Genomic DNA, 18,816 nt, shown 5'->3' on the forward strand with positions numbered 1-18,816 from the left:
GAAAAAGTCGTATCAAGACACCCCTAGTTTTAATGTCTACTAATAATAGGCATTTGATGCTGCTCTTGTCATATTTGTCAAAAAATAGGTTAAATGAATAAATCCTATTTAATCATTTTTATCATATAGAAATATGCAGTACAGGCCGTCCCTAAAGTCTGGACACCTAGGTTTAAATGCATATTTTACACAATTATAGAATATATTTGTATTTTTAATGAAATGTATATATGTAAATTAATAAATAGTTTATGCATTTTAATGTAAATTTTATATTTTTATTTCTGTTATTTTATACAATAAATATTTCACATTATGAAATGTAATATTTGTTGTTATTCAACTGTAACTAATGTGTATTATGTGAGTGTAATGCATGTCCATACTTTAGAAGGAATCTTTACTTTTTGCTTACCACACAATCACAACACGCACAGTTGTAATTCTATAGGAGTAGTGAATTACTTGTATTTCCTTGTTAAAACAGGCAAGTTTTGAGCAAAACTTGTTTAACTAACAAAAAGGAACGGAATTGTATCTAAATTATAAACATGAAAATGAGCACAGTCGCTGAGTTCATTAGGTTTTTAGTTTGTGTTAATGAGCTTAAATTAAATGTCTTTGTGTTCCTTTAAAGCCGCTAGAAATCCTAGTTATTCTTTTATTTTGAAATAACGTAACGTTTCCTCCCCGCAGATAAGTTGACTTTTGTTGGGTTCAAGGGCTCCTTTCGCCCTGACTGGGTTCGAATGGAAGTGGACTCCAACAGCGCCAAGATCCACCAGGTCCTTCCCGTCCCAGTGGTCCACAAGATGAAGCTATGAGTGGCAAAAAGAACTACAAAGAGACTATGTTGGCCCTATATACCCATAAAAAATACACGCATATAATACACTCATGTAGTCAGCACTGCAGACTGAGCTGCTTCACCACCTGGTGTGTTTTAAGTTTGGATGTGTTGGGAATGAAGAACAATGTCCACCATGATTCCACACTTGTGTAAAAATGAGGACACGCCATTCTGTTCAAATGTTGTCACGAGACTCAGACTCTTGGGTTGTGCCAAAATGTGTTTTGCTTGATGGCGGCTATGTTTTTTAACCAATCTTGCTTACATTGCACATATGCTAGTCAGTCCCTTAAAACTGTGTACAAAGTTTCCTGATGATTTGGCAAGGTGCCCTAAGTTACAGTCGAGCACATATGTCAAGTCAAGTGGTCAAATTTGTCAATGGGTGTATTTGTCCAACAAATAATAGCATAGGCAACACATTAGAGGGGCATGTTTTGACTCATTTTCACTCTTTGTGTGCATGGGTTCATGAGAGGAAGAGTTATGAGTTATGTTTTCACATAATGGTACCTAGACCCTCATCGGTAGACAGCATGAAAGGGACAATGTGCCTTTTCGTATCTGCAGAAGAATCAAGGCTGGTTCGACGCTTATGTTTTATCACTAGCACAGTAGTTGTTATATATGTTAGCTTTGTATGGCAAACGGAACATGTTAGGCAGGTACATTTTTTCGTTGAAAATTATGTTTTCTGTTCAAGGCCTTGAGTCATGTGAAAGTAGAATTAGATACTAGATTGTGAAAGAAGTTGTTGACTGTTAGAGGTCTCACCCCACTCTATTTTAATGACGATCTTTCCGCATCACAGAAGAGTGAAACAATTGTTGCTTAGGGGTAACCTCACCATAGAAGATCCAACAATTGTACTGCCTATTTAGTCGTGGCTCACACAAAATAGACAAAATATTTGTAATACCCAAAAGTTCGTCAGTGGCCCACCAACGTCTCACTCCACTGTATCTTAACAACTGTTGTCCTGCATCACAAAAGAGTGAAACCAGCCTTACTTGAGGGTGACTTTACCTTCGAAGATAAATACTTTGATCCAATACCATCTTCTCAGATCTGTCCTTTCTAGTCTTTGAGCATTAAACGATAAAGACTGATTGATTGATTCAATTCCCTAAGAATCCCTAAAATTAGGTTATGCCTGCATGCTTTATTATTTAAAAGCATTTATGCAGGGCTTGTTTGCTGTTATTTTTATCACAAACTCTCTCGTGGAACTTTTGATGTCAGACACAATCTCTGACACAATTTTTTTTTTTAAGACAATTATTTAAATACAGTGGGGAAAATCGTACTTGAGCATGATTCCCTGCTGATTTTGTAATTTTGTCCTCTTACAAAGTACAGTAGAGTACATTGATTTTAAAGTAAAAAAATGATTACGGTATATTTGAATGGGGGATCATTTGCAGTGTTTCGCAGATGCCATGACAAATAGCGAGTAAAAACATGAACAATAAAACAAATATGTTAGGAACTGCAAATGTCAGTCCCCAAGTCTCCTTACTAGATTTGTCGCTAGTCTCTTCTTTGAAAAGGAGAATCGACAGGGGTCTGAATACTCGCCAAATATAGCAAAGTTGGAACACCGATCCCTCATGCTACGTCTTATTATTCTCTGGCAGACCGGGTGCATATGAGGTGTGTTAAGTAGCTTAGTTACCATGCATACTGTGGCGTTTTAACAACAAGTTACATAAATGTTTCAAATATTGATCTGCAGAGGCGAATAGGTGGCGCCGCAAGTAAATGAATGTGCTTGCTTGTAACACATGCACAGTTCTACCTGACTACATGCTTAAAATTGCATTCCTTGTTTGCATCTCAACCAGTGATTGGTAACTTTTGGAAAGTTTCCCCAATTGACATTGTGATGATGTTCATGTTTGTGTGTGCTTGTGATCCATCTCTGTGTATCTAAGCAAGAAGCCCTAAACAAACAAAAAGAGGTTTTATTGTTAAAGAGTCAAATCCAATGCAGAAATATCAATCTCAATCTGGTTTGACAAAGGATCCTCCCTTTGCCGAAATAGCTGGTCTTTTTTCGGAGGGTGTAGCAGTATTTCTGTGTTATGTATGTTGGATGTGTTTTTCAAAAATTAGCAGATAAGAGATATATTTTATACTTATTTATTGTACAGATCACCAGCCGTCTAAATTTGTAAGGGGCATCATCTGAGTTGCACGGTTGTGATTGTCCTGTGTGTACACTTCATGAAAGATATTCATTCATTCAACAGCTGTGGTCAGAAGTTTATGTACACTATTCTTGGTCATGAATGTTACATGACTTAGGGGCCCTTAATGATGGATTTAAAATCATGAGTGGAATAAATAATAGGATGTCCGTCTTCAAAAACAACAATTGTGTGCACAAGTTGATATTTATTTTGGTAAAAATGATACATATCATTTATTGACACAATGGTTAAATGTCCCTTAGCAAGTCTGACCCTAAACCAGACACTTTTTCTTCTGATAAGTCAGGTTATTGGACCTCTTTTCTTGGCTGAATCAGCAGAGATCATTTAAGTTAGTTTTCTGGCACTGTGCACACAGATTCTAAGGCCATTCCACAAGCTCAATTGTGTCTTAGCTTATTGTGATGTATTTGGATCATTGTCCTGATGGAATAAAAAAGATGGTAGTTTGAAACATTTCGAGTTCAACTGTGGGCGAATCCACAGTATGTGTGTACTACTTGTACCGTATATTAATACAAGTATATATTTTGTTTCTGTATAAATAGTAAGCGATAATAAGAGATCGTCATTGAAGATGTAGTCGTTGCTTGTAATCATTGCGGTTCAAATCAACCATTTATGGCCCAGAATGTACATAAGGTTAATTCCCAGGATGACTTGTTAACAGTAAACAAAATGGATGTGTTGTGTATATGACTTGAGTTTGTAAACTGAAAAAAATTAAATGTTTTTCTTTTATGACTTTTGTACAGAAATAAAAAATACTGAACAATTTGTTTACTTTGCGTTGGTGTCTGCTTGTTGACAGCGTCTGGACAAAGAACACATTCAATATTTGGTCAGCTGAGTGACACTTTTGAGATTCTCAGTTTATTTCATTTGAATTTTCTTTCACCCTTCACCAAAAAAGATTATGAAGCATTGGAGTAGCTAATAACTTTCCCTGTCTTTGAACATTTAAAGATGTATTGAAATGTTCTTTTTCATAGGAGTGCATAATGTTTCATGAGATTGTTCCCCGATTGTCTCCCAGCTCCTCACAATAAACAAACACAAACGTGTGGTAAATGCTCGCCCCAATGTGTTTCCTGGTTAGCTTGTGACCCTCATAGACAGTGACCCTTTATGTGACGACAAAGAAAGAGCGTGAGAATTAGTGTCTGTAAGTGAAGGAAATATTATTTGGTAGCCTTTAAAAACCCTATTTTAGCTATTACTTTTACAGTTATTTAAAATGTCACGTGTTTTCATTTTCAACTTAACATTTTTTAGATTCAGTTTTTTTTATTGTTTCTCTTTCAGATGACTGGGTGGTTTTACTGGTTTTTATGTGTGTGTGTGTGTGTGTGTGTGTGGGTGGGGTGGGGGGTGGGGGGGAGGGGTTGTTGATCTTGGAGTGCCAAACTCACTTCCTGGTTTTAAAGAGAGACTAAGCTATAGATATGTAAAGAAAGAAGCCACCTTGAACATAATTTTAATGATAATTTGTGTTTGTTTGTTCCCCAAGTGTGTGTGTGTGTGTGTGTGTGTGTGTGTGTGTGTGTGTGTGTGTGTGTGTGTGTGTGTGTGTGTGTGTGTGTGTGTGTGTGTGTGTGTGTGTGTGTGTGTGTGTGTGTGTGCAAAAGGGAGTTCAATTAAAGAGGACATATTATGCAAAACCAACTTTTCTTACCTACTGGTACCTGTTTTTGCGTATTTGGGATCTGCATAAGTGCCGAAAACTTTGAAAACAAACCATTGAGGCAAAGCAGGGATATTTAATGGAACAATCTTCCCTTCATTCATACTTCCTCCAATCAAGCTGTTTGGAATTTGCCCAATTTGTGACGTTTTTAACATTGGTGACATTAGCAGATGTCTCCATATATGGTAAAGATTACCCGAAGAGGTTTGCGCGAGTCCGCCATTGTAGTTTGACGCTTTTGTCAAAAGTGGCGTATAGTTCTAACTTGTATCTGTCAGTTGACTCCAAATGGAAGACCTAAAAACTACAACATGGCTGATGGGGGAAAAGACGCATTTGGACCGCCCACAAGATGGCGCATTGTTAAGAGACGGTCATAAAGTGGTTTGAAGATGGTCTGTAAAACAATCTACGTATGTCGGCAACATTTTGACCAAAAAACAGGGCCGGTTTTAGGCATATATGAGGGGGCAGTCAGAAATATGAAAGGGGCATTGTGTGTGCATGCTGCTCCATCATGCGGTTGAGTATAATCATTTAATTTGAATAAAATCAAGAGTAAGTGGTAATATTTGAGTGGGCTCCGGGCCCCTCTATAGTGAAAAACTTGGGCCCCGAGGTCAAAAAAGTTAAGAACCCCTAAACCACAAAGAAGTGTTTAAAATGCAGGAAAAAAATAATTATATGACCCCTTTAAAACACTTTGTAAACACTAATTGCTATATGGTTCAGTCCATTTCCTTCCATTCCTATGTTTAATTGAACAATTGAATATACAAACAGACTAAGTGTTCTGGCTCTGCCATTAGTATTGTGTGCACTGGCTCTTTAAGAGAATCAGGAAGTGAGTGTCCTGGCCATGCTGCGCAGAGATGATGATGTAATGTGATTCAGACCACGGAGACGGCATGTTGTTCTGTTCTGTAGCTGTGTTAGAGTTCATAAAGGCATTCCCTGTGAGTATTGCAGTAAAAAATGATGTTTAGATGGAATATATGTTAGAAAGTAGTACATTTAAGTAGATAATTTAATGTTTAAGGAACTATTTACAAGTCTTATTTTGAATGCATTATTTTGGCTCATATCAATGTAATGAGACAGTATATGATTTATGTTAAGCTTTAATTAATAATTGCTGCATTATTTGTGTATACTGATGCATCTATACTGTATCTGTTTGTTATAGTTTCACACCTGCCATATAAAAACGGGTCCAACTCATCCTGACGTCTGCGACTTCTTGTGTGGGGGTGTTTAACTAACTGGAAAGTGAAAAGGTTTCATGAAGCCAGTACAGTGAAAAGGGACACCTTTCGATGAACTGCTGAACCCCAGGCTGCACTGTCATACGCTGTTTTCAGACCAGCACGACAGACGTTGTTAAGTCAGCGTAAAGGCATAGTGAGTACATCAACACGAACAATGGAGAACGCTGAATCTACGGTTTCCCGGGCAAGCAGATCGTCCGGAAGCAGATCGTCTGCCGCAAGTCTAACGTTAGCAGCTGCCACAGCACGTGCAAAAGCAGAAGCAGCCCAGGCCAGAGCTGCATTTGCAAAGAAAGAAATAGAAATTAAACTAGAAAAAGCTAGATTGGAAGCAACACTCCATGCACTCGAGAAGGAAGGTGAAGCACAAGCTGCCGCCGCCGAAGCAGCAGTGATGGAGGACGCTGCTGCAAGATTGGAAACGACAGTGGAACATTATATTCATCTGCCCTCACTCCAAAGCGCCCATGAGCGGACAGCTGAATACATAAGAAAACACAGTGAGCCCAGCATTGAGCCCAGTGATAAAGAGCCACGTGAAATAAACACAAATGACATTAAACTAGATGAAGGGATGAACAAAGTAAAAATTAAGGAATCAGATAGGCAACATGAATCTGTACCCACAGTCTCAAAAGACTTTCAGCCCCAAAGACCCCCAGAAAACAGTGCCCATAATATTCCTATGTATACAACGCCCTCTACTGTCCACAACCAGTATTACTCACCCGCTCAATATCATTCTAATGACACTAATGAACTTGCTAAATATCTAGTAAGGAGTCAGTTGTTAACGTCTGAGCTCACAAAGTTTGATGACAAACCAGAAAATTATTTAGCTTGGAAATCATCATTCACTAACGCTACCGAGAGTCTTGATCTTAAAGCTGGGGAAGAAATTGACCTCCTGATTAAATCACTGGGCCCAGAGTCAGTTAAACATGCACGTCGTATCAGAGCAGTGAATATAAATAAATCACCAGCTGCCTTACAACTCATCTGGGACAGGCTAGAAGAGACCTATGGTTCGCCAGAGGCCATAGAGGGCGCTCTTTTTGCAAAACTTGACCAGTTCCCCAAAATAGGGCCAAAAGATCACCTAAAACTAAGAGAGCTAAGCGATTTACTGTTGGAAATCAATTCAGCAATGCAAGAAGGATATTTACATGGACTGTCCTATCTTGATACGGCAAGAGGCATCGCTCCAATCGTGGAAAAATTGCCGTATGGACTACAAGACAGATGGATGATGGAAGGCTCACGCTACAAACAGGAATATAAAGTAAATTTTCCTCCTTTTACCTTCTTTCTGCAGTTTATTCAGACACAAGCAAAGGCACGCAATGACCCAAGCTTCCATATCCAGCCATCATTCATCAGCGGAGTAAAAAAGGACAGATTTGGAGAAAATTACAGTAACAACCGCAGAACAGTTTCAGTGCATGAAACAAGCGTAACAGCCACACCCACTAATGAACCAGACAAATGGTGTCCTGTACATAACAGACCTCATGCACTACAACATTGTAGAGGTTTTAAGGAAAAACCTCTACAAGAAAGGAAGAGACTGTTAAAGCAACATAATATATGTTACAAGTGCTGTGCATCTACCAGACATGTGGCTCGTAACTGTGAAGCAGCAGTTAAATGTTCTGAATGTGACTCTGACGAGCACCCTTCTGCCTTGCATCCAGACTCACCTTCCCTTCCTCTCAGGACTTCCTTACCTCCAGCATATCACGGCGGGGAGCAAGAAGATGGACAGGAGGAAACAGTCGTTGCAAGTTGCACTGAGGTATGTGGGGAGGGCTTTTTAGGAAAGTCATGTTCTAAAATATGCCTGGTCAGTGTTTACCCAGCTAATGACCGCAGCAAGAGCAAAAGAATGTACGCCATGTTGGACGACCAGAGTAACTTGTCATTGGCATACTCTGAGTTTTTCGATATGTTCGAAGTTAACAGCCTTGCAGCGCCATACACTCTGCAGACCTGTTCTGGTGTAGGTCTCACAGCTGGTCGCAGAGCCTCTGGTTACGTCATAGAGTCCATAGATGGCGCCACTGCAATACAGCTACCAATGTTGATCGAGTGTAACATGATACCAAACAAAAGAGAGGAAATTCCCACTCCAGCCGCTGCACAAGGTCATCCTCATCTCGAACGTATTGCACACAAAATACCACCTCTAGATGACAGTGCTGAGATTTTTCTATTACTCGGAAGGGACATTCTAAGAGTCCATAAAGTGCGCAGTCAAATCAATGGAACACACAATGCACCATATGCACAGAGGCTGGATCTAGGCTGGGTGATAGTGGGAGAAGTTTGCTTGGGCAGCACTCATAAGCCTTCAGAGGTCACCAGTTTAAAGACTCACGTTCTAGCAAATGGGAGGCCCACTCATTTTCCTCCTTGTGAAAATCACTTCACTATCAAATCAGAGACTAATCTTCCAGATCGACAGTTTTGAGAAACTGGACTAACATACCTAGATTATACAATAGGAAACTAGTTCTCTTGGATGGGTGTGAGCTGCCGGAGGGTACACTTCGTATTGCACATGCGCAAGTATTTTCCAACCTGAAAGCAGATACCATTCAATAAATACATAGGCAACAGTTAAAATGAAGAGGAGACTGTTTATTTGATTCACAAATTACAAGACCCTAACATTTTGAAGTGAATCGAAGGGAGGAAAAAAAGAAAGTGAGATTTATTTAAGAAGGTAGCAGGAAATGGAGAATGCTGGATTCATTCCGACTCCTGAATGAAATACAGATGAGATGAAAGAGAATATAGCAGGTACTGTATAATAAAGGCGAATAATAAAGTGTACACAAACTTCTTCACACTGCTGCTGTGCGCTCCAAACTGATTAGCGATAATTCTGTATTCGACACAACTAGCAGGTTTGTACACAACAATAGCAACCCTGAAACAGTATCTGCCAGGGCTCGAATGGTCTTTTCCTTCAAACTTAGAACTCTTTCTATGAATCCACAAAACTCTGAGACATTCGAAAGTAAGGCTGAAACGACGCGTCGACGTAGTCGACGTCATCGGTTACGTAAATACGTCGACGCCGTTTTTGTGCGTCGACGCGTCGCATAATGACGTCACACTACCGTCATGGCGAAGCGCAAAGCAGACGATCAAAGAAGACGATGCGAGCGGTGCGAGCGGTGCGAGCGAGGGGGGAAAAGTATGCCAATAGTGGTCAAAAGTGTGGGAGTATTTCAATAAACGGCCTAATAATGTTGTTGTATGCACACTGTGTCGAGCGGAAATGGCCTATCATAGCAGCACAACGGCTATGAACGAACATTTGAAAAGAAAACCATCAACTAGTCAATCGTCCGCGCGAGCATACGTTGTCATCATTACACAACAACATGAATGTGTCATTTGTATCTGCTAGGGGTGTAACGGTACGTGTTTTGTATTGAACCGTTTCGGTACGGGGCTTTCGGTTCGGTACGGGGGTGTACCGAACGAGTTCTAAGCTAAAGCTAAAGTCTTAACAAGCTGCTTTGCTCCGTCTGCCTCTGTCTCAGCACGCAGCATTGTCCCACCCACACAACCATCTGATTGGTACACACGCAGCATTGTCCCACCCACACAACCATCTGATTGGTACACACAAAGCATTATCAGCCAATCAGCAGTGCGTATTCAGAGCGCATGTAGTCAGCGCTTCAGCGTGGAGCAGATAGGTGTTTAGCAGGTGAGCATCAGGCAGCGGACTCTCCCCAAATGATAATAAACACCTCCCAGTCAACTACTAGTAACATCACTATGAGCCCGTTGACCTTCTAGAAACTTAAACTGTAGCTCAGCTCACTCGCAATCCTGGCTTGAGGTGAAGGCTAATTAGCTCTCAGTTCCAGCCACATCGACCCCTTCTGAGCGCCTATTTTCAGCTGCTGGGAATATTGTAAACAAGAAAAGAAGCAAAGCATGTAGACATGCTAACCTTTCTTCATTACAACTGTTAGACACTCACTGGAATGAGTAGAATTGGTTACTGTGTACTGTGTTGGACTGGATGTTTTTTTTGCACATTTTAAAAGCAATACTTAATGTTTACAGTGCTCCAGAATATTTAGATTGGCACTTTTTTGTATTGGATGTTTATCTTTATTTTTGCACATTTTAGCAAATAAGCAATACTTTCACTTTTGTTGAAATGTTTACACTGTTGTTACAGAATATTTCGTTTTACACTTTTTTGTATTGGATGTTTATCTTTAGTTTTGCACATTTTAAAGCAAAATAAGCAACTTACTTTTGAAATGCTTATACTATTGCAGAATATTAAGATTTGCACTGGATGTTGACTTTTATATTTGCACATTAAAAAGCAAATAAGCTACTTTTAATTTTGTTAAATGTTAAAAGTTTTAAATGTTTACATTGTTACAGAATATTTAGTCATGTTGTTGTCAATGTTGACTGAGTGGCCATACTTCTTTTTTTTTGTAAATAAAAGCCATGCCTTTTGAAAAAACGGGCCTACATTTATTTTTTTATCTTCATTTTGAATAAAAAAAATAATCGGTAAAAGGAAAAATAATCTATAGATTAATCGAAAAAATAATCTATAGATTAACCGATTAATCGAAAAAATAATCTATAGATTAATCGATAGAAAAATAATCGTTAGCTGCAGCCTTATTCGAAAGTTTTGTTTCCATGATTCTTGATCAGAAAATGATTTCAAAACAACTTTCTACCGGCGGTCTCTCATTGCTTCGAACCTGCATCCGCTCCAAAACATTCTTGGTCGTAGTGTCAAGTTGTAGTGAAATCCAAGATCAGTTCTTAATGCTGTCTGAGCATCAGCCTAGCCATTAGAGACATCCATCCATCCATTTTCTACCTCTTGTCCTTTTCGGGGTCACGGGGGGTGCTGGAGCCTATCTCAGCTGCATTCGGGCGGAATGCGGGGTACACCCTGGACAAGTCGCCACCTCATCACAGGGCCAACACAGATAGACATACCACATTCACACTCACATTCACACACTAGGGCCAATTTTTTTAGTGTGATGCCAATCAACCTATCCACAGGTGCATGTCTTTGGAGGTGGGAGGAAGCCGGAGTACCCGGAGGGAACCCACGCAGTCATGGGGAGAACATGCAAACTCCACCCAGAAAGATCCCGAGCCCAGGATCGAACCCAGAACCCACATGCACTAACCCCTGGTCCACCGTGCTGCCTCCATTAGAGACCTAATAGTTTTAATATGTGCCAATATTACAGCAGACATCAGGTACAACAGAACTAGGCTGTTGACTTGTGAGGAGCCGCCGATGTTATGTTGTAACGTCATAGTCATTGATGATAAATGATAAATGGGTTGTACTTGTATAGCGCTTTTCTACCTTCAAGGTACTCAAAGTGCTTTGACAGTATTTCCACATTTACCCATTCACACACACATTCACACACTGATGGCGGGAGCTGCCATGCAAGGCGCTAACCAGCAGCCATCAGAGGCAAAGGGTGAAGTGTCTTGCCCAAGGACACAACGGACGTGACTAGGAAGGTAGAAGGTGGGAATTGAACCCCAGTAACCAGCAACACTCCGATTGCTGGCACAGCCACTCTACCAACTTTGCCACGCAGTCAACTGGAAAAGCAATATATTATATATATATTAGGCCTGGTGTATACTCTGGCGTCCTGTAACGTAGGCGACGCCGTCTTGTCCTCTCCCCCTGCGTTGCTTCCCGCAGAGCTTAAGTGCACCTCCCAAAAATCCTAGGTTCGTGTCGCCGGCGATGCAGAACGCAGAGCTGTGATTGATCAGTTCTGAACACAGGCGAGCAGACTCTGTGCTTGAAATGCACAAATGATTGTATGCAATAAAACAACAGTGATTAACATTTCCGTGAAAACTGATATTGTGTACTTAATATCTTGGTGTGCTCTAAAAATAATTACTGAATGTGTCGTTTTTTTAGCATATTGTGTTGTGTCCAGAAGAAGTCACAAAGTGCAACACTCTCTTTAACTTGTATAGCCATTCTTGTGCTAACAATAGGTTAAATTCCGATACATATTCTTTGTCCTGCACACACGTCTTTATCACTCACACACAACACTTCTCATTCACTGTCAATTATTTTTCAGGCACGGTTAATTTATGAACATTTGTGAACTTTGAACATGACTATAAAGATTAACACCTGCATGGCGTTAACTTACAATGGTTATTGAACAGTTTTGTTTATTTACAATTACATGGTAGCTCTCTCGTGTGCCATGCCCAAAACGTCCGAAAATCGTTGTATATAATAATAGCGTCCTCTGCCGCAAAGTTGATTAAAAGTACTGATGATTCTGAATGGTTAGTTCCAGTGTAGACTAAGATGTCGATGTCGTTGTTGTTGTCTATCGTCACTATTCACAAAAAGAAAATACAGTGTCTAGTCCAGGGGTCACCAACCTTTTTGAAACCAAGAGCTACTTCTTGGGTACTGATTAATGCAAAGGGCTACCAGTTTGATACACACTTAAATAAATTGCCAGAAATAGCCATTTTGCTCAATTTACCTTTAACTCTATGTTATTATTAATAATTAATGATATTTATCTTTGTGGAAACACTGATCATCTTAATGATTTCTCACAATAAATATATATAAAAACAGATAAATATCAATATGCAACACATTTTTTTTATATATTTACTCTAAGTGCACATTTTTCAAATTGAACATTTTCAAATGATCACTTCTAAGACAGTATTGTGAAATCACAATATCTCATTTTAACTAGCTAGCCACTAACATTTTTTAACAAATCATGAATTGAACTGGACACCAAATCTGTTATCTGTTTCTTTGTCAGTTAGTGAAGACCAAGTCTTTAAAATATTTTCTTGGATTTTCAAATTCTATTTGAGTTTTGTCTCTCTTAGAATTAAAAATGTCGAGCAAAGCGAGACCAGCTTGCTAGTAAATAAATACAATTTGAAAAATAGAGGCAGCTCACTGGTAAGTGCTGCTATTTGAGCTATTTTTAGAACAGGCCAGCGGGCGACTCATCTGGTCCTTACGGGCTACCTGGTGCCCGCGGGCACCACGTTGGTGACCCCTGGTCTAGTCAATGACAGCTGTAGTTGCTCCTTCTGGAGACACTGCCCTATTGTGTTTGGAAAAAGAATTACACCCCACGGAAGAACTATAAATCAAACAAGACTCCGTCAGAGTTGGCACAAACAACTTGATGCGAGAGTAAATACCAGCCTTTAAGCCGCGCTAAAAGGAAATAAGTGTCCCCCAAAGAGGCACACAACTAAAAATACTATTAAAATAAACAAAAACATAACAAAAGTGGAATGAAAAAGCTTTGAGGTGAAATGTCATTTAGAAAAAAATGCAATGTTGACTAAAAAAACAAAGCTGTTTTTTTCTTTAAAACTGTCATTGCTCAAAACATTATATTGAATGAAAATCAATGTTTTTATGAATTATTGACCTATCCAAGGCAGCTGAGATAGGCTCCAGCACCCCCCGTGATCCGGAAAGGGACAAGCGGTAGAAAATGGATGGATGCATGATGGATGTATGTTTGCCATAAAAAAATATAGTTTTCTTTGACAAAAAGGGCATAAAACAAACAAACAAAACAACATTAAAAAAAACTTAGAATTGAGGGATAGATCTGAAGTTGATGTAGACTCATAGAGATTTAAGCGTAAATAAAAAATGTATGTATGCCCTGGCACACCGTTATCATTTCATGACCCAAGCAAAAAAGTTTTTACACTTTTATACTGAAATAAATACATCTACGACATATTGAATAATAATACAGAAAAAAATAAAGTTTGAATCCATGAAGGAAAGAAGAAAGTGAATGAATGTTTATAACTGAATACATTTACATATGCATTACAATGTGTTTTCTTTTGTATTGTTTTTTTTATGAATTAAGTAACGTTTATAACAACCTTTTTCCAAAATACAATATAGAATGTGAGATATAACAGGTAAATGCATACATTTATCATTTGTTTTAAAAAGCTTACAAAAAAGTGGAACCCCAAAAATTTAGTGTGGGACCCCATTTTGAAAATTCCTAGCGCCAACACTGATTATGGTTGTGTACTACACCTGTCTCATATGCTGTGGTATGATGGATATGACGTTGATACATATTTATTGTTCTCAACTATTAGCCAATTTAATAAGTTTCACCTTTGCTTTCTTACCTGTGCTCCTATCCAATGTGACCTGTACCTTTACAGATGTCATTTATTTTTTAGGATAAATATATTGTCTTATTTCTATGTCAAGTCTGTATAAGCTCACAATTTGCTGCTCACCTTTTTATAGGCTAGGACAATGAAGACACGATCCTTGAGGAACAAGACCAGGAGACTCAATCAAGTGGATCATCCAGAGAGCTCCTCTGATTTAGATCTAGCGCCAGTGGCTCACTGCAGCAAAACCATGAAAAAGTAAGTACTCCTATTGCATTTTTATGGAACCAGTCTGTGCTAAACAGTACAGAACTTGTGTTGTCTGAAGATTTTATTGTACCAAAATGTTCAGTATTCTTTAAAATTCAAACATATTTTTATAGTTATAGTTTCCTGTAGTGTCATTTAAATTAAATCTGCATGACACAGGAGCTATGTTTATTATAAATCACAGGTGAAATATATGAGGACACAGAAATGGCCTTTAAGAAACCATAATTTAGTTTTAGTTTTAAATCTGCAGTTAAGATGGGAGTCTGTGAACGCTTTCAGTTTAATCCTACATTAAGTACAAATGCATACACCAAATAATTTACTCAGGTGCAGAGTGTTATAGTCACATGAATATACATAGCAGCTTGGATGAGATTATTCAAACTATAGATAATATAATAATTACACAAATAATAATACATTTGTTAGTTTTCTTGGTTTTTGTATTAAATTATCAATAGAGAGGAGAGACAATCAGCCAGTCAAGATCAGCAACTCCTGAGATGGGTAACACAGAGCTCCTGCATCCACGACCTACTGAGGATGTTGGCAGTCATACTCAGCAGTCAACAAGAAGGCATGGATCTGAAGATGACTGTTTAAAGCCTGTGCCAAATCAAGATGCAGACCAGTTGTTAAGTGATGTCTCAGATTCCCCTCTTAATCCTGCCATTCAACAATCTCTTGAGGACTCTGAAGTGAAATTTGGACCCATTGTTGGTGATGATAGTGATACTCAAGACACCACCCTTCCCTGGAATCCACATGACTTGAGCAGCATGCAGGTACAATGTAGCACTAACGTCTTACAGTCCTGTAAAATTATTACATTTTACATTTATAAAATGTACAAAAACTGTAATGTTACCATCTGAAGATCTTTCACCCTAAGCTTATGTTTTTAGATTCATTTTTCATCCAAATATTCCAAAACTCATTTGCAATTTAATGCATCGTAGTATTAAATAGAAAAGCGGCAAATCTAAAACCACAACATTATCACCATTTTTGCATGCTAATTGATACATTGATTGTCAAAATCTTTGATTATTGTTTGTTCACTAGAGGATTAATCAATCAATAAACACACCTAATTACCTTTTTAAAATATCTTGCAGCATTCTACATTCAATGATGGTCCTGTATCATCAAGCTGTCTTCCAGCATCACCAGATCCATTTGACAAAGAAATCCTTCTTTTGAAATTAAGACGAGTAAACATAGTTGATGATGTCCTTAATGTCTTCATGGATCCAAAAGTACTGAATGCTAGTCTAAGAATGGAGTTTACAAATGAGAAAGCTATGGACACTGATGGTGTGTCAAGAGAGGCGTACTCCGCATTCTGGGACCACTTCTTGGACCAGTCTGAGGGGGAAGATGAACGAGTACCCAGGCTACGACCAGACTATTCTGAGAAGAAATGGCAAGCTCTTGGAAGAGTGTGGTTGAAAGGATACCTAGACCACAAAATCCTACCAAGCAGACTGTCACCAGCCTTTGTTCTTGCCTGTTGTAAAGGAGTTAGCTCAGTGTATGAAGAACTACTGATGATGTCATTTGCCAGATTTCTTTCAGAGAATGAGCGTGTGTCGCTTGAAAAAGCACTACAGGGTACCATTGATGAAACTGTTGAGGAGGACTTACTTGATGTCTTCTCCAGAATGGGCTCACACTGCCTGCCCCCTAAAAACAATTTACGGGCTGCTATTTTAACAATGGCACACAAAGCTCTTCTTCAAGAGCCAAAGTTCATAATTGACTGTTTCCACTCCAGTGTTCATAATGCTATGCCAACGCTCATAACCAAAGACAACATAATGGAGATATATGAATCTAAGAGGCCAACTAACAAGAAAGTGGCCCAGATGATAAAACCATAATTTGAAAGCCTAAATCCACAAGAGCAGACTGCTCTTAACCACCTGCTACAGTATGTGAGAAGCATCGACCAAAGAAAATTGGAGATCTTCTTACGCTTCTGCACAGGATCTACTGTGCTGTGCAAAGACACAATTGAAGTAATTTTTAACACATTGTGTGGTTTAAGTCGCGGGCCTGTAGCACGCACATGTGGAGCCGTTCTTGAGTTACCATGCACTTACAGCACATACCCTGAGTTTCGCAAAGAATTTGATAATGTCTTGTCTGGCGACTGCTTCACAATGGATATTGTGTAGTGAATGGAAAGCACATCTATCTTCTACACTGGGGTTATTATGGCATTTGTCTGATGCAAAACTGTTTCTACAGATTTCCATTTATTGTTCTTATTAAAACAGAGACCGTTTACATTTTTTAAGTTGTTTTATGTTCTTCATTTTTCTGTAAATTGTTAGTACATTGAGATTTAATTTTTTTCCACAAGACAGTTTAAGTTTAATAATTTTGATAAGTCAGCAGGGTCTGTTCTCATAGGTGAATGTCCCTTTTTGTACAATTATTAAATTTTCATGTGCATCTTTTATACAATTGTTATTCTGAATGATGTTCATCATTCAGCATTTTTGTCATCATTCAACAAAGAAATTCCTGTTCGATGCAAGTATAATACATTTCAAATGGTTGTTCAGTTCTGTTCATTTCCTCTTTCATGTCCTGCCTTGTTTCTCTTTGTAGTCAGTATGTATATAGTGACATATCAATCCTATTTGCACCTCAGTTTTGCTGCAAAATGTTCTTAATGTTTGTGGCATAGCTGTCAGGCTTGTCCCTGATAGTTTGACTATCTCTTAGTTTTTCCTCTGCGTTTGTCTTTGTTTCCTGTCTTTGTTTCCTGTCAGCACTCTTATTTTGGTTATTTCCTGATTGTCTCCCTGAGTGCTGTTTCCCCTCAGCTGTGGCTGAGGGGGTTTTCTAGAACGTTTTCTAGAACGTCTGGTATCCGTTATGGGAAGGGGGGCTACTGTCAGGCTTGTCCCTGACAGTTTGACTATGTCTTAGTTTTTCCTCTGCGTTTGTGTTTGTTTCCTGTCAGCACTCTTATTTTGGTTATTTCCTGATTGTCTCCCTGAATGCTTTTTCTCCTCAGCTGTAGCTGATTGGCACCAGGCCACACCTGGTGTCAATCAGCCAGCTACTATTTAAACCTGCTTTGTCCTCCACTGGAGTATTGTCATGTCGTTGTTTGCTGTATGCTGTCGTTGCTAGCTGTGTGCGTTAAGCTATTCCCTGGATCCTGACTCCTGTTCCTGCTTCCTGGTTTCTGGTTTGTTTTCCTTTTCTTTTTTTTGAACATTAAAACCATGTTTTCTTGTACCAAGCCTGCCGCCATCTCTGCATCTTGGGGTTTGTCACTTACACACTCTGACAATAGCACTGTTCAAGTGTAGTCAGTGTAGACATGTTGTAGCCCTGAATAATCTGAATAAAAATCCATCTCAAATTAGAGAGCAGACGTTATCTCATTCCTCAAGTGCAGGTACAAATCCAATTCTTGATAAGCATCAGCTGGAAGATGCAGCTGTGACTCTGCCATCAGAATGTTGCAGATGTTGTAGATGTCTGTGTCACATGGCACTGCTGGTCGATATGTGCAGTTACTCTGACACAACTGTACATCAGCTCTGTCCACTGGGGAAATGCAATCACAAGTTGTGTAGAGTTCTAGGAACATGTACAGGATTCGGGGGCGACCACTGGGCACCCTGTCATTCTTTGATGGTCTGATGACATGTGAATCCCACATATTGATGGTCTCGTCTAATTCATCCTGGAAAAAAAGTACAGAGAGAAAGAAAAGTAAATTAATATGCAATTTGTTATTCTCATAATATGCTCTTTAATTTAGTTATGAGATGACTTGAAATAAATTATGTTAAATCTTGAGGTTTTTGATGAAGTTAGGAGAAAATGAGTGGAAAAGGGCAAGGATAAATACATACATTAATAAACATAAATGAATAAAAACAGTGTTTGCTGCCCACTATGCTTGTACTGGGGGGGGGGAAATTAGGGCTACCAAACCCCCCAACACTGATGATGAATTAATAGGGTATCGTAGGACACCAATAACAGTAATTAAGAAGACACATGGACATGATGAGACACAAGAGCTAATATTCACACCCACTGTCTGCTCATGGAAGGATGTTAAAAGAAAAAAACGAACATTTGTGGGCCTCAATTTAGGATGAAAATGTTGTAATTCAGATAATTTTCCGGGAAAATCCGTCAATACAGCCGTTTATACAGATACCAAATGGTTTCAGTTTGTCATAAGAATCAATGTGCCAAATATAATTGGGCCCTTTTGCCAAATAGTTTCGACGATGGAGCCGTCTCCTTCCTCTGAGTTCAACACCATTGGGT

The 18,816-nt window shown here is 39.0% G+C and overlaps 2 protein-coding genes across 9 annotated transcripts in view; both read left to right on the plus strand.

The window, feature by feature from the left end:
- Positions 1-3,840, plus strand: part of LOC133636146 (cell migration-inducing and hyaluronan-binding protein-like) — a 324,820-nt gene extending 320,980 nt beyond the window's left edge. For both annotated transcript variants that reach the window (XM_062029861.1, XM_062029871.1), the window contains one exon: positions 697-3,840. In XM_062029861.1, the coding sequence (XP_061885845.1) occupies positions 697-824 (128 nt within the window). In that variant the 3' untranslated portion in view covers positions 825-3,840. The remainder of the gene's footprint in view (positions 1-696) is intronic.
- A 681-nt stretch (positions 3,841-4,521) lies between these two features.
- Positions 4,522-17,763, plus strand: LOC133636154 (uncharacterized). 7 transcript variants are annotated; one of them, XM_062029918.1, is made up of 6 exons: positions 4,522-5,706; positions 5,937-7,300; positions 7,713-7,813; positions 14,366-14,490; positions 14,967-15,290; positions 15,624-17,763. In XM_062029918.1, the coding sequence occupies exons 2-4, from the start codon at positions 6,173-6,175 to the stop codon at positions 14,376-14,378; spliced, it is 1,242 nt and encodes a 413-aa protein (XP_061885902.1). In that variant the 5' UTR covers positions 4,522-5,706; positions 5,937-6,172; the 3' UTR covers positions 14,379-14,490; positions 14,967-15,290; positions 15,624-17,763. The 7 variants fall into 7 exon arrangements, with proteins under 7 accessions (XP_061885902.1, XP_061885876.1, XP_061885868.1 ...); XM_062029892.1 differs by having other exon boundaries at positions 5,937-7,813; positions 14,935-15,290; XM_062029884.1 differs by having other exon boundaries at positions 5,937-7,813.
- Positions 17,764-18,816: the final 1,053 nt, after the last annotated feature.

Source organism: Entelurus aequoreus, linkage group LG02 (assembly GCF_033978785.1).
Source record: "Entelurus aequoreus isolate RoL-2023_Sb linkage group LG02, RoL_Eaeq_v1.1, whole genome shotgun sequence".
Lineage (NCBI taxonomy): Eukaryota > Metazoa > Chordata > Actinopteri > Syngnathiformes > Syngnathidae > Entelurus > Entelurus aequoreus.